Source organism: Myxine glutinosa, chromosome 1 (assembly GCF_964187855.1).
Source record: "Myxine glutinosa chromosome 1, kmMyxGlut1.1, whole genome shotgun sequence".
Lineage (NCBI taxonomy): Eukaryota > Metazoa > Chordata > Myxini > Myxiniformes > Myxinidae > Myxine > Myxine glutinosa.
In genome coordinates this window covers 234,717,339-234,732,588 of record NC_136261.1, presented here as the reverse complement: position 1 = coordinate 234,732,588, position 15,250 = coordinate 234,717,339, and the positions used below count along the sequence as shown (strand labels likewise).

General features: G+C 42.0%; 1 protein-coding gene across 5 annotated transcripts in view; it reads left to right on the top strand.

The window, feature by feature from the left end:
- The window catches only part of LOC137435087 (signal transducer and activator of transcription 5B), a 189,485-nt gene extending 174,581 nt beyond the window's left edge, over positions 1-14,904 (top strand). For all 5 annotated transcript variants that reach the window (XM_068128543.2, XM_068128533.2, XM_068128553.2 and 2 more), the window contains 5 exons: positions 8,119-8,261; positions 8,993-9,148; positions 9,432-9,492; positions 10,903-10,998; positions 11,134-14,904. In XM_068128543.2, the coding sequence (XP_067984644.1) occupies positions 8,119-8,261; positions 8,993-9,148; positions 9,432-9,492; positions 10,903-10,998; positions 11,134-11,254 (577 nt within the window). In that variant the 3' untranslated portion in view covers positions 11,255-14,904. The remainder of the gene's footprint in view (positions 1-8,118; positions 8,262-8,992; positions 9,149-9,431; positions 9,493-10,902; positions 10,999-11,133) is intronic.
- Positions 14,905-15,250: the final 346 nt, after the last annotated feature.

Sequence of the window (15,250 nt, the reverse complement as noted above, 5' to 3'; positions counted from 1 at the left end):
ATTTTGTGTAGGTTTGTGACAAAATTTTTTAATTTAATCCATTTTAAATTCGAGCTGCAACACAACAAATTGTGAAAAAGTCACTAGGCGTGAATACTGCAGGATCTTCAAGAGCACAGTTGGCTATCGTCTCGTATGAAGCGAGGGAAGGGATGGGGGGCATGTATACACCAGAGACAGGCTGGACAAGGTATCACCAGGATTTTGAGGAAGCGTCAGATTTCCACCCCAAGCTACCATTAATCATGACAGACAGCTGCTGGAAGTTGCTTTGGTTCCTTCCCTCTTTGTTGGTGAGATGGGAAACGTGATGTTGGTGGCCTGGGCTCACCCGGGGAGCGCATAGAGGACAAGTCGGAGATTTTACACATTACCCTGGCTATTTCGAAAAGCCCAACTTCCCGTCTACCTCGGAAACATTTTACATTGGCTCATTACTTTAAATAAACACTTGGTAGAGATGGTTAGGTCATCTAAAACCAACTGCGAATTAACACATCATCTAAGAACTATATTTAACTACTGTCCCTTCCCTCACAAACATAACAACATGCATGACTTTATATGTGGTGTGCTGTTCTGAATCTTCTGCAATCGTCTTGCCATTAAGAATAGCAGCAATGATTCCCAATACCTGACCCCCATTTATAATGCATGTTATGGCTTCGTGAATCATTGCCATTTGTATACAAATCTAATTTGCCAAAACAATCGACATATACCTCTAAATTGCAGTGAAGAAATCAGGAAGCAAAGATAATGTGCTGCTGTATTATGCTGAGAGTGGTAAAACGGAAGGATTTCATTATGTGGCAGTTTCCTCTGCGATGATTCAGTTTGATGTATTGTGGTTCCCCTTTCAATTCATGTCATCTCACCTCCGACCACGTGTTGTGCATGTTCTGTACTATGTTGTGAATGTTCTGTACAATGTATATCTACCCAAGGACACTCGTGTAAGTACACTGTAATTGTCTGCCTACCTCTTGGCATTTCTGACCATTGTCTGTTTCCTCCCCCTTTCCTCTTTATGTAAAGCATTTTAATTCCAATTTGTCATCACAATGAGGCTGTTTGGCATCCTCCAAGGGAATTTTACTCCTATGGTTTCTGGGAATTTTGCAGACAATCTTCCCCCACTGGACCCAGTGTAAATGTCTCGACACCAGCCTTGTTTGTCAAATATAAAGATTCCTTCCACATTTCACCCTCACCACAGAATTAAAAACAAACCGAGATCTCCTCTATTGTTCAACCTTTGTTGGTAAGCGACAGAGCACAAACGCGCTCTAATACACAAGATATGTCATCCGAATGGGGATTGAATTTTGGAACCATTCAAAAGGCTCATTAAATTATAAATGGAAAAAATAAAAATAATTCCTGCAATCCACAGACCGACCAGGTGACTATGTTGCATTTAAAACAAGTCTTGGTGAAATTTTCAGGACTTTTGCCAAATATTTTGGCATCGTTTTCCAGTCCTACAATCCACCATTTTATCAGCCCTGATTAGATGCTATTGCAACTCCTGCCTGGGATTAAGATGATATTGTTCTTCTCCTCTTCCCTTTATAAGGAGTGAGGTCCAATGGTACTAAGCACCTGCCCTGCCTTGACCACAATAGTCCTCCACTCCCCTCTGTCCTCAGTGAACTCTCTCCACTCTCCAACCATCCCCACCTTACAGATATCCCTCTTCACACAATCCTCCCATCTCAACCACGGTCTACCTTTGCTCCCTACCTTGCTCCCTCAACCTATCCACTCTTTGCCATTCTCTCTTCCCCATTCTCTCTTCCCCCATCCACACCAAATGTCTAGCCCGTCTCAGCCGGCACTTCACCAATCTCCCCCCGTCAAGCTCATCTGCACACCAATCTCTTCCCTCACCTCATCCATTCTCCTCCTATCCACCCTTTTCACTCCCACAATCCTCCTGACCCAGTTGTTCTCGTAAATGTGCAGCCTCTGTTATTGTCTCTCTGTCAGTGCCACCATCTCCAGACCGTAAAGATAGGTCAGAGTTATACAAGACATCAGAACCTTTCCTTTTGATCTCCTTGAAATCTTTGTCTGCCATTACTCCCTCCACCCTCCTCCATGCATTCGCACTCACCTCAATCCTCCTCTACACGTATGCCTCTGATTTACCATCCACAGCCACTGTTCCACCCAGATACTCAAACCCATTTCCTTGTCTGATCTCCTTCCCCTCCAACCTGATTATCATTTATTTTCTCTGCTGTCCAACCCTAAGCACCTATGTCTTCTCCATGCCCATTTCCAGCCCACGTTTCCCAAATGCCTACTTCCACTTCCCCAGTACTTCCTGCATCTCCTGCACACTCTCAACCACAACAGCCAGATTGACCGCATACAATATCCTCCCCAGAATACCTTTCATGTTTACCTTCCTACTTACCAGCTCCATCACAATGATAAACATGAGTGGGCTGAGAGTGCTCTTCCCTGCCTAAAACCGATGTTCACACTGAACTCCTCCAACATCCCAGGACCAACCAAAACTCTTTCCTTTGTTCCCTTGTACATCCCTTCCACCAGCATAACTTCTGCTTCAGGCACTCCCATCCATCTCAGTGTCACCATCACCATCTCTCTCGGGACAGTGCCGCTGGCTTTCTCCAGATGGTTGCACCTCCAACCTCTTCTCCACCAGCTGTCTCGGCACGAACATCACATCTGTCGTTCCCCTACCTTTTCTGAACCCCCGCTGCTCTTCTCTGATCTCCTTCTCCATACTCTTCCTTATCCTCCCGTTTGGAACCCTCGCCAGCACCTCCATGACATGACGGAGTGTAATACCCCTGTACTTTTCTGGATCTTGAGCATCCCCCTTTCCCTTCTATATCGGCACAATTAACGCTGTCCTCCAATCCTCTGGAATTTTACCCTCTCTTATACATACATTCATCAACCTCATCTTATCCACGGCTTTCCTTGCTGCTTTTTTCTTCTGCCCATACAGGTGCAGCAACCTCGAATCCGGCTGCCTCCCTATATCCTTGATCTTCTCAATCCTCTTCCAAACCTCCTTCTCACCAACTGCCTTTGCTACTTTCTCCGTCCACCATACCCGGTTTCTATCCCTTGATGATGCACCCTTTCCTGATGTCCTTCCACACAACACTTCTGCAATTCTCCTAAATTCCTCTCCATACTTCTTCCACTGCTTCTCAAAACCTTCCACTTCTTCACTACAGTCGTGACCAAAAATATTGGCACCCTTGCACTTTCTTAAAATAAATTTTATTTTTTATTTTTTTTGTATACTGAATCGAAGCTCGTGAAAGAGCTAAATAATGCACCATTTCTTCCAGAAAACTGTTGAAATTAAAAAATATTTTGGTATCCACATATGTATTTCTTTGGTTTGCAGTGGAACAAAAAAAAGGCTGAAAAAATTACTAAATCTTAGCTTATTTCACACAGAAATGCTAAAATGGCCCGGACAATATTATTGGCACCTTTTAGAAGTTGTTAGAAATAATTATATTTCAAGCAGGTGATTCGCCTTTACTTTGGAATAGAACTCACCTGTGGTGAGTTGCAGGTGCCTGCAATATAAAAATCACTCGTTAAACCAGTTTGAACAGAGAAAAGGAGTCATTCTGCTGTTTTGTATCAATGTGTGCACTGCAATGAGCATGGAGAAACGAAATAAAACCAGAGAATTGTCTGAGGAGGTCAGAAACAAGATTGTAGCCAAGCATGGACAATCTCAAGGCTACAAGTCCATCTCCAACCTTGATGTTCCTTTGTCCACCGTACGCAATGTTATCAGGACGTTTAAGGTCCATGGCACTGCAGCCAACCTCCCTGGGCATGGCCGTAAGAGAAAACTTTATCGAAGATTGCAGTGAAGGATTGTTAGAATGGTGGAGAAAGCACCTCAATCAACTGCCAAACAGATTCAAGCTGACCTTCAGACACAAGGTACGACAGTTTCAACTCACACCATCCGTCACCAATTCAATGAAAGGGGATTATATGGTAGGAGACCCAGGAGGACCCCACTGCTGAGAGAGAGACATAAGAAATCCCAACACACAAAACACACCAAAACACACCTGAACAAGCCAAAATCCTTCTGGGAGAATGTCCTGTGGACAAAGGAGACCAAATTAGAGCTTTTTTGGTAAAGCACATCATCTCTATGTTTACAGAAAACAAAATGAAGCCTTCAAAGAAAAGAACACCTTCCCTGCAGTCAAACATGGAGGTTCAGTGATGTTTTGGGGTTGCTGCGCTGGCACTGGGTGCCTTGAATGTGTGCATGGCATCATGAAATCAGGAGATTACTAAGGCATTTTGGAATGCAATGTTCAACCCAGTGTCAAAGCTGGGTCTCTGTCGAAGGGCATTGGTCTTGTAGCAGGACAATGACACTTCAAAAAGCACCCAGAAATGGTTGAAGACAAAATGCTAGACTGTTCTGAAGTGACCAGCTGCTGAGTCAAGATATAAATCCCATTGAACACCTGTTGGGAGATCTGAAAACAGCAGTTGGGAGAAGGCACCATTAAAATCTGGGAGAACTGGAGCAGTTTGCACAAGAAGGGTGGGCCAAACTGCCAGTAGAGAGGTGTAGGAAGCTCAATCATGGCTCTAGGAAGCGCTTGACTGCAGTTATTTTGTCCAAATGCTGTGCTACCAAATACTAAGTCGGGGGTGTCAATAATTTTGTCAGTGCCGTTTCTTTTTATTTTCTGATTTAAAAGGATATATTAAGTTCTGAATCAAAAACAAAGGTTCTGTAATATTAACAGTGAAATCGATAATTGTGGAGACCAAATACTTTTATCAATTTCAACTTATTTTTAGAGAAAATGGTGAGTTATTTGAAAAAAAAGTGCAAGGGTGCCAATATTTTTGACCATGACTGTAAGTTGCTCATACCTGGCCCTCACCCTCTGCTTGTATTCCATGGTGACGTTTTCCTTAAACATCTCCAAACTAATAACATTCTGACCCCTGCTCTTAACCTCTCACCTTTTGTTCATCCACAGGTTTGTGCTGAGTGCTAATATGCTCTCCCGCCACTGTCTTACAATCCTTAACCCTGCACGGCTGTCGCTTCCTTACCATCACCAATGCAAATTCTGTTCTATGCTGTCCACTCCTATGGGTAATCATGTGACGTTCCTGCTTTGGAAAGAATGAACCAGCTATGGCCATCCTTATGTTCTTCGTTTGAATTTTTTTTTCTTCGAACTCGACTCTTGTCTCTTTTCCTTCTCATTTTACCTCTTGAGCATTCATCTCATATTTACGGGTACTACCGCTTATCACAACCATCAGGTTCTTTCAGTTCCATAAGCGAGACTCCGAGGAATCTGTTCCTACTTCCATTCATCAGGTTATTTTTACTCTTATTTTGAAAATTGTATTTCTGATTTTGTCATGTTGTTTGTATATTGTTACCCTTTTAACCAGTGCCTTTGCCATTTCTTGAAAGCAAGACATTATTCAACATATTTTCAACAAAGGGGACTCTTTCCCATTTACATGTCACCCCAATACCTTTGCATCATTATAGCCAAACTTGTGGAACCGACCTGAAAGGAGCAACTATGCTGGCACTTAACTCCCTTTCGTACTCTTAATTATAATCCAAATTTAGCTAAGCGGTGGACTCTCTGCCCTTGAGGAGTTGAGCATGATATATGTCAATTCGCACTTGCAGGAGGAACAATACATGTTGTCGGTGCCATGATTGATGTGGCGTTTCTGGAGAAAAAAAGAAAATCCACCTCGAGCTATGGACCTTTTTTCACCATAATCGTTGCAACCAGAGGCAATGCAAATTTCCTTTGGATTTTTTTTTTTTTTTTTTTTTTTTTGTATACAGAGTCGAGGCTCGTGAAAGAGCTAACATTTATCACAAAAAAAATCAAACAGACAAACAAAATATATAAAAAGGGAGCGGTAGACAAGATGGGGAGAGAAGGGGAAGCACACAAACACAACATTTGAGAGCAGGGACATCGGGAGATGTGTGGGAGGGAGAGGGCTTGGGGGGAGGAGGCGTGGGAAGGGGGAGGGGGGTGGGAGAAGTATAAAACACAAGGACACCAAGGACTTCCAGGAAAGAAGTTGGTATTTCAAAAAAGTGGATTTGGGATGAAATTAGCAGGGGTAGAAATGATCATGTTTTGGATTGGAGATGATCTGAGATGGTGGTGAACAGCTGTCTTGAAGACCTGGAAGGAAGAATGACATTGAAGAGGATGTGGAAGTTGGTTCCACAGGTGGGGAAAAAGAGGAACAAATGAGTGGAGGTGATCAGTGATTCTGGATTTATGTAGTTTCACCAAAAGGGGATTGATGGTGGACCATGTGAGCCCTGCATAAACCTTGGGAGTGGGAGTGGGAGGGGTAGGACGACTTTGGAGAAACCAAGCAAAGCCCTTGGTTAGGGGGGGGGGGGTGGGGGGGGCAAAGCACAGAATGGAAATGGTAGAAGACAGAGACCACCAACCTGTTTGCAATGGCAAAGTGATTGACCCATATACTCGGCTTCATTGCAGGAGTTTCCAATGATCTTTGAAGGCCTTTGTTTCCATGCCTTGAAGCTCAGCAAGATGTGAGGCAGGGGAGCCAGCACAGAATGGACAGCAGTGCTCCATCAAGTGAAGGATGAAAGCCTTTAGATGGATAGGAATTCAGGTGTGCCAAGGAAGGACTTCATACGACAGAGGATTCCCAGTCGGCAGCTGGCTTTGGAAGCCAACTTTGAAATGTAGTTTGCCCAAGAAAGATCATGGCTTATAGTAAGACCCAGGAGTTTCAATGACTGAACTTCCTCAAGAAGATTGTGAAGAAAGTAGATCGGAGGTTTTGCCAGATGGTCCTTTCGGAGAGAGATAGTGAGATTTGTCAGGATTGAAAGACATATTGTTATTGTTTGACCAGCTTGGGATTTTAAAAAAAGAATGAAAAGAGAGGGAAGAAGTTGGAGCCTACCTGTCTGAGTGTGACATATGTTATGGCAGAGGGTAAATTCATCAGCAAATAGATAAGAGGATTTTTCAGAGAGTCAGAGAGATCATTGTTGGAGATCGGGAAAAGGACTGGGCCCAGAACACTGCCTTGGGGTACTCAAGTCTTGACGGAGAGGAGATTAAAGGATTCTGTATAGTGCCACACATTGGCTACGAGAGTAGAGGAGGTCAGTAAGCCATGTGTGGAGTTGGCCTTGGATGCCATAAGTAGAGGGTTTCGAGAGTAAGGCAGGATGCCAGCCTGTATCAAAAGCACGAGATATGTCTGGAGAGATGGCCCTGATCTCATGTCTGACATTGAGGGCCTCCATCCATTGTTGGTTGAGCAGAATCAGCGTGTCCGAGGTGGAGTGACCTGGTCTGAAACCAAATTGATCTGCGATGTAGTTGTTGGAGAAAAGGAAGGATTTCATATCAACTGCGATGGTAGATTCCATGACGCTGCTGATGATTGCAAGTAAGCTGATCGATCTGTAGTTGAGTGGATCAGTTTTTGCTCCTTTTTATGTAATGCAGTGATGTTGGTGGATTTCCAAGCAGATGGAAGATGACAGCACAAATGATAGGGTGAAAAGGATAGAGAGAGAGAGGATGTGCAAGAGCAGCAGAGCAGGTTTTTAGCACACTGATGCTGTGTCCGGTCCAGTAGTTGAGTCCGAGTTGAGCGTTGAAAGAACGTTCTCCACCTTCTTAGGTGCAAAGGTCAGAGTCATTCTGAGACACTGAGAGCAGGACACAGTCACACTGAGAGAGAGCAGGATTCTGTGGTATAATTTCCAGGCTGAGTTAACATCAGGGGCAGTAGATATGACAGCTGTAAAAATAAATAAAATGCAGTGCTTAAATAAAATTTAAAATCGTACAGGAGGAAAGTGCTATTCGCCAAAGCCCAATCAGACAACCTTTCGTCACTGGCGTTGCTGTCACTATATCCCCAGGAGTAAGGGGGGGGGGGGGGGCTGTTGACAATATACAGGTGTTGTGCTATAAACGATGGTTGCAATCAAGTTTTAACTGAAATTTTCTGACTTTAAGTGTTGATTCCAGTCTAGTCTGGTTGTTTTTGTACGATTCTTTGTTTGTGTTGTTACAGTGCCATCCTTGGGTTTGTGAATAAGCAGCAAGCACAAGACATGCTCCTTTCTAAGCCAAATGGGACGTTCTTACTTCGATACAGTGACTCTGAGATCGGAGGCATCACCATTGCTTGGGTTGCTGACAACCCAAGCAAAAGCGGTATTCTTAACTCCTTTTCTTGTATGGTTATTTCAAGAATTTGCATTACCCCTGTCTAACCCATATGTTTCACTTCCATTCCCCATTTTTGGGAAGGTGGTGGGGGGTTAATTTCCTTGTTTTGGAGGAAGTGGGAGGAGTGATTTTTTTTTTCGTTCGAAATAGCTGAATTGGCAACAATCTGTTGAGAACACCAGGTCAGCAGTGCTGTTACGAGCTTGACTGGATTTGTGAACTTTTAAACTTTTTTACAGGTTGTATATTTATAATCCAGTTTTCTTGAGTTCACAAGATAGGTTAGATGTATATGCATTTGCTTCTGAGCTGTCTATCCTGGGTTTGAATCTCAACCCAGCTATAAACTGTTGTCCTGGTGTTTCACAGGCAGCGCAATGGATCAATGTGTTCCCCGTCACTTGATGGGTGTTGAAGTGGGTGCCGCGTCTGGTAGAATTTGTTTGTAGTCATTAAATATCCCCCAGTGCTGTTTGCAAAGAGTTGGCGAGTTATCATCAGCACCCTGACCAAATTACAAATTGTGGTCCCCTTCAGTTTATCGTCAAGCTTGGCCAGCTGGTTCATGAAAGACCTGGCCCATAAACGTTTTTTTTTGTCTGGTCCCACAGGAATGTGGGAGCAATTGTGGGCTATTAAATAAGTATTTATTATTGTAGTGGATTTGGTCAGTTTTCTGCCAAGAGTGGTGAAGGTATTTCTGTTGTGTGATGCAGGGGAACGTCTGGTATGGAATCTGAAACCCTACACTGCTCGAGATTTCAGCATCCGCTCTCTTGCTGACCGCATCAGCGACCTTAACCATCTGCTGTACCTTTACCCAGACCGAACCAAAGCAGACATTTTCTCCAAGTACTACACACCCCTCCTACGTAGGTGTCTGCTGCCTTACTAATTCTTACTATGAGAACCCCAATTCCAGGAAAGTAACTTTGGAGTTGATCAGGAAAGTGTGGCAAAAACGAGCAAAATGTGTCCAGTTGGTGCAGCTGTGACTTCTCGAGTACCTTAATCGAGTCGCAATTTGGTAACTAATGGGTAAGCATATAGGAGTAAAGGTGAGAAAGAAATTATCCTATTTGTTGGCAAGTAGTATTGTTTGGAAGAAGAATATATGCAAATGTTATAATGCTCCCTTTCGGTGGTGTTTTTCAGCCAACGGACCAAAATCGACGGATGGTTATGTGAGGCCAGAGATCAAGCAAGTGGTGCCAGAGTAAGTTCTTAGCTCGACTCGGTGGCCTAGACATTCGCAAGTGGTCGAATTTTTGAGCAGTGCCCTTCCCTCTCCCAAATTAGTGTTGAGGCAGAAGGGGAGGGCAGGTGGAAGCGTTGAGACAAAAGGACATTGCTGGATAGTATTTGTCGGAAAAACTTGAGCAGGTTCATTTTATTCTTACCCTGCGCTCGCGATGCGAAAATCAGGGTTAGGCAATTCGTTGCGTACGTGTGGCGTGTGTGCATTTTAAAAATTCATTTTCTTGGCAACCGTTGGTCCGATTGACACGAAATTTTAGCATAGGAGTGCCTCCGCCCGTATAATATTTTTTTATTCATAATCATGATGTCATCGGTCACATGGTACAGATGCTATCTTGGAGAAATGTTGCAGCTCTATCTCCCAAACCACTCAATGGAAAAAAGTTGAAACCAGGCTCATTGTGAAGAACGCCACATGGTGAATAAGTACTGTTAACGATGACATCATTGGTGCCATAATTATGACGTCATAATTCGACAGGGACAACGCATAGTCTGATCAGTTTGAAATTTATTGACCGTGATCTACTGAACAATTTCATTGGATAATCTAAATTTATGATATAATTGCTCACATGGTCTGGCAGCCATATTGGATCAAAGAAAAAAAACGTCCAAAAACAGAAGAGTTGACTCACACCAAGGTGACTGCGCAGGGTGAGTATTCTATGAATACCATCTAGTTTCTTAACCATGAATGGACCAAATATTTTCATTTCTCATTTTCCCCATCTAACTTGTAACCATCACTTCATCTTTGGTCAGTTTTTTGGTAGATGGTTTCTCCAACAAAAGATGTCTTTTTATTTTTATTTTTATTTATTTATTTATTATTTATTATTACCCCACGCACGTGAAGTGAAAAGCACAGAAAGGAGCAAAATAATCCTTTTGTTCTGCCTGCCTTGCAGTCAAACAAAACTGAAAATCATTCCAAACATGAATCTTGCTGTTTTTAAGGACACATGCAAACGGGCATGAAGAACTAATGTAATGTGTTAGATAGGGTGGGTGGTGTAATAGACACTGCAAAAATAGCGGAAAACAATTTATTAACACAAGATTTACAATCCCTATTTTATTTGAATTGAATTTTATATTTGAATACTGTAGAACACAAATCACCTTCTTATCACTTCCAAGAACCTCCAGTTTTACAGTACTTGGACATGTTAAATAGGGTGGTGTATAATTGTGGCATATGAGTGATTCAGTTGCACTAAACCTCTGGAATTTTTAAAAAAAAACAATCTTTAAAACAATTATTTTATTAAAATTGAAGTATTATACGAGTACTTGAACACTGCACAGGATATCGTGTTCTATGAACTCTTGTAATTTCTGTTTGTGTTTATTTGTAATTCAGATTTACAGCTCGTAATGACCAGGCAGCCTCCAGCCCACCATTCATTTTTGATCATTCAAGCATGTCTCCCATTGGTGTTCTTCTTTACCCTCAAAAGTGAGTTACCAAATTTTAAAACCATGACGCTTCCTTCGTGATGCGTGATTCTTCGTCATGCTTTATGCTCACTGTCTATTTCTGCCTTTAGCATAAAACGATTTATCTCTTCCTCCTTTATTTCTTTCTTCATAGCACGGATGGAATGCAGGACGGTGACCTTGACAGTGATGCGGATATTGAACCGCAGGATATTGAGGACTTTCTGAATCGAGTGCCAATACCTATGCATTCTCAATGGCAAAGCTCCTCTTAATGTGATTCTTTGTACATTAGTCAGGTGGTGATGGACAGCCTTTCTTACCAGTATGTACTGAAAGAACCAGCCCCTGCTCCACCAACTCCAACCTCCCATGTCATCTGCAACTCATAATCTGTTGTGCTTGGGTTTTTTTCTGGGGTTTTTTTAGTGATCCAAATTTCTGGTGGATATTTATCTGAATTTCAGGACTTTTTTTTTTGTTTGTTTTTTCTTTGGGTTTTTTTTCCCCCTTGGTGTTTTTGATGTTCGGTGTGACTTATTAATTGAACATATCAAGGATTGTCTGTCATGAGCTGTATGATCAAGTTTGGCTCTGCTCTTAAATGAAATCGTATGCTTTATGGTTTGTCTTTTTATTTTCAAAGTATTTTATTATGTTAGTTTTTCTATGAAAACATTACGTGTTCCAGAAATAGAAAATGTTTTTACTTTTACTCTTCATTTAAAAAGAGATTTGTGCAAAAAATGTGGCATGTGCTTTTGAAATTGGATGAAGTGTTGTTTGTAAATGGTTGCTTGCAGTAGTTGATTGCATATGTTCCTGGTGGCCTCCTGCAGTAATCGATCGCCAACCCTAACAGAACAAATCAGCTCTTTCCCCATGCATTACATTGCAGGCCTTAGATTTTTATAAGGGTAAGAGGGTGTATGATGACGTTTCCATGTCACCAATTTTGCCAGGCGAGCCAAGTAAACAAGAATTGTTTTCCCCCTTTTTGGGGTTTGGCTTGTTCAGACTTACCTGCACATGCATGCAAACAAAACAGTTGCCCGATGTTGACGGCCCAGCCAGCCTAGGACAGTTAATTGCACTTTTGACCCAATTTGTGAAGACTATTAATGAAAGTAAGATTGCATTTGGCTGCAGGATTGTATGTTTGCATAGATGTTAGCCAAATTAAGTCATCCTGAAGTTGTGCTGACAATTGCATAACATTTTGCTTGGCTGTTCAGTGAAGTGTTTCCATTAGCTTGTACAACTCATCAATACCAGAGTGCTTTTCTCAGAGCTTTAGCAGGTTTCCCATGTTGGATTTCTGCCTCTATAACCTTAATATTTTGGATTTTCTTTTCTGAATATCAGCAAGTGCTATTATGGATTCGCCACAAATGCTCTACGGTTTTGTGGCTTTTTATTTTTAAACATAATCACAGAGCAGAGTTGCACTTCCTTTGAAGGTAAATTATGGCCCACTCCTTTAAAATTTGTAGCAGTAGCGATTTACGTGCACAAAGTAAGCTGAAACAGAGTTTCACAAACAAGGTAAAATCGGTGTTGTGTTGAGATAGCACAAATACAACAAATATCCCTGAGTGGGCTGACGGTCATCTCTCGAGGTTGTAGTTCAGATATCTGCTGTTTTGGGGGAACCCCCTGGTTGCCCCCTGACCCTTGGGCGGCCCACTGATCCAAAATATAAGACCGAGCGATTCTGCGGGCCACTGAGTAGAAGGGCTGTATCAGGTTTCCGAGCTATCAGTTCCTAAATAAGGGACGAGTAGGGATCTGAAGTTTCAGGGGGTAACTCCCCTGGGAGCCCCCATGAGCTGAAATCGGAACATCGAAGCCCGAGGGATTGTGCGGCCCGTAAAATAGGAGGGATGTATCCGAATTCAGAGCAATCGGTTGGTAAATAAGGGATGGGTGGGGATCCGAAGTTTCAGGGGATCATCCCCCCTAGGAGTTCCCATTATCCAAAATCGAAAAATCGAAACCTGATCGATTGTGCGGGCTACTCTCTTGTATTCATGTACCAAGTTTCAGAACAATCAGCCAGGTGATAAGGGAGGAGTAGCAAAAATAGCAAAAAGTTAACGGATGGACGGACAGACACCCGGACATCACGACCCATTTTATAAGTTAATCTCTTCGATAATTGAGATGAGATTACCTAAAAAAGGCTTAACCTGCCTGTAAGGGCTTTTACATTTAATGAAGCTGTGATTATCGACAGTGTTGTATTTTCATTGTTGCACCGCCGATGAAAAATTAGATTTGAAACAAAAACTTTTACACCAGTTTATGTTTAGCTGCAAACTGTGGCCCTGGTGAAAATAATACGTGTTCTTCTTTTCTTTTTTTCTAAATCGTTGCACACCGCCGATTTCAACAAGCCGGTACGTTTTAGTGATGTTGAGGTTGTCGCCTTTTGTTTATTCGTAACTTTTATAGCATATATATTGTGGAAAATGGAGCGTGATTTCAAAATATTATTGCATGCTGCTGTTAATCTTCTTTTTCTGCCAAAAAGGGCAAATTGTGTCGAACATATGTATAACAGCAGCCAAATATCTTTGTAACTATTTCCTAGTTTGTTGACCATTTCTACAGAGGTTGTATCTATTTTACTAACAGATTGTTGCTTTGCACAGACATCATTTACATGAATGTATTTTTGAAATTATTTTAGTTTAGCTTGTAAAGATTCCTCGCACATGCTACTGATGCCATACGAGTAACAGAATTGTTGCTGACTTAGCACTGAGCCGTCATATATAAAACGTGTGAAGCCTTTTTCTCTGTGATGTAGTTTTTATAGCACGTATTGCTGATGAAATGCTTTAATACGCAGTCACACTGTACAGTGAGTCAATGCCTTGTATCAATGCATTGCTGCCATCTACTGCCATGTGCCCATTGGAGTAGCAACCTGGATCACTTTAGCACATTCTTTAGGTCAGTTTGAGCTGTAACATTCTAGTTGAATCCCTTCATTTATTTTTTCTGGTGGTACTTTTTTTTTAAAGGGGGGGGGGGGGGGGTAATTTTGTAATAATAGGCAGGGTTGCCTGCCATCTTCACCCTATATGTAATCATATAATTGGGCAGCGAGTGTCAAATTCTCATCCCCCCCCCACCCCCCTCTTTGGATTTTGTTTTGTATGAAAAAAAAATAGTAAAACTTGATTGAATGCTGGCCATCACAGAGTCTTGCAAACCTGTGTTTCATGCAATTTGCCATGCCATGAGGTGGGATTGTAAGGTTGCTTTGCCATAACTCGAATACTCTGAAATCCTACAATCCGAAGGAATTCTCGGCCTGTGAAAGCCATGAAATAATTGCTTGGCTGTGCATGCTTTCAGGAGTCTTATGATTGATAACTGTGGAAGATGATATTATGCTGCCTTTAATTTTCAGTGACTGACGGTGTTTGCTGTGCTTTTTTTGAAGAGCAAATTATTGATATAATTATCCAGATATGGGGCACTCGATCACTGTGCTTTTAGAACTCGGGGTTGCAAGACTCCTTGTCGTCGCATAATTCTCATGTCTCTGGTGTTGGGTCATTTCTACACCAGCAACTTTTGCATCATAGCTTAAAATTATCGGCATTTCGTTTTTCTTTCTCAACGTGCCATGCTATCAAAGTTTAGAAAATGCTCTCAAAATTCAGCCTCAGTACCACTTATGCCTTAAGCCCATTTCATCTTGGCGGAACGCAACCAACGGCATCACCCAAATATTACCATTGTGCTGTATAACTCCTTGCAGTCGTGTGGACAGACCCAAAGCGAGCAATAGGCTTTTCTATCTTTCTCATTGTGGATTTGCTTTTGCTGTCTCTTGACACTGCCTCTCTTAATTGTTAACTTTCACTAGTCACACTATTTGCAGCAAAGACAATAAAAAATTCACAAGTTTTTTGTTATTGTGGTTTTGCTTTTACATGTTTGTAACGATAATCTGCATTATGACTTTGCCTGAACTCTTCTTGTAATATTTCCTCTATTGCCTGGTGGAAGAAGTCCGTGCTCCTCATCTGGCTTTTATTTTCTTTTTCTGCAGTCATATTTTGCAAATCACCTGTGGCCTTCACTGTGCATGTTACAAAGAGGTATGTCATATGGAAGAACATACCATCTGACATGCACATGTGCTGTTCAATTTCAGGTCCGATTGTCAATACTTACCAGTTTGTAGGCTGTAAAGACCTGATTGTGTTCCATCAATAATATCAACATTATAATAAATAGATTGCAGAATTTAT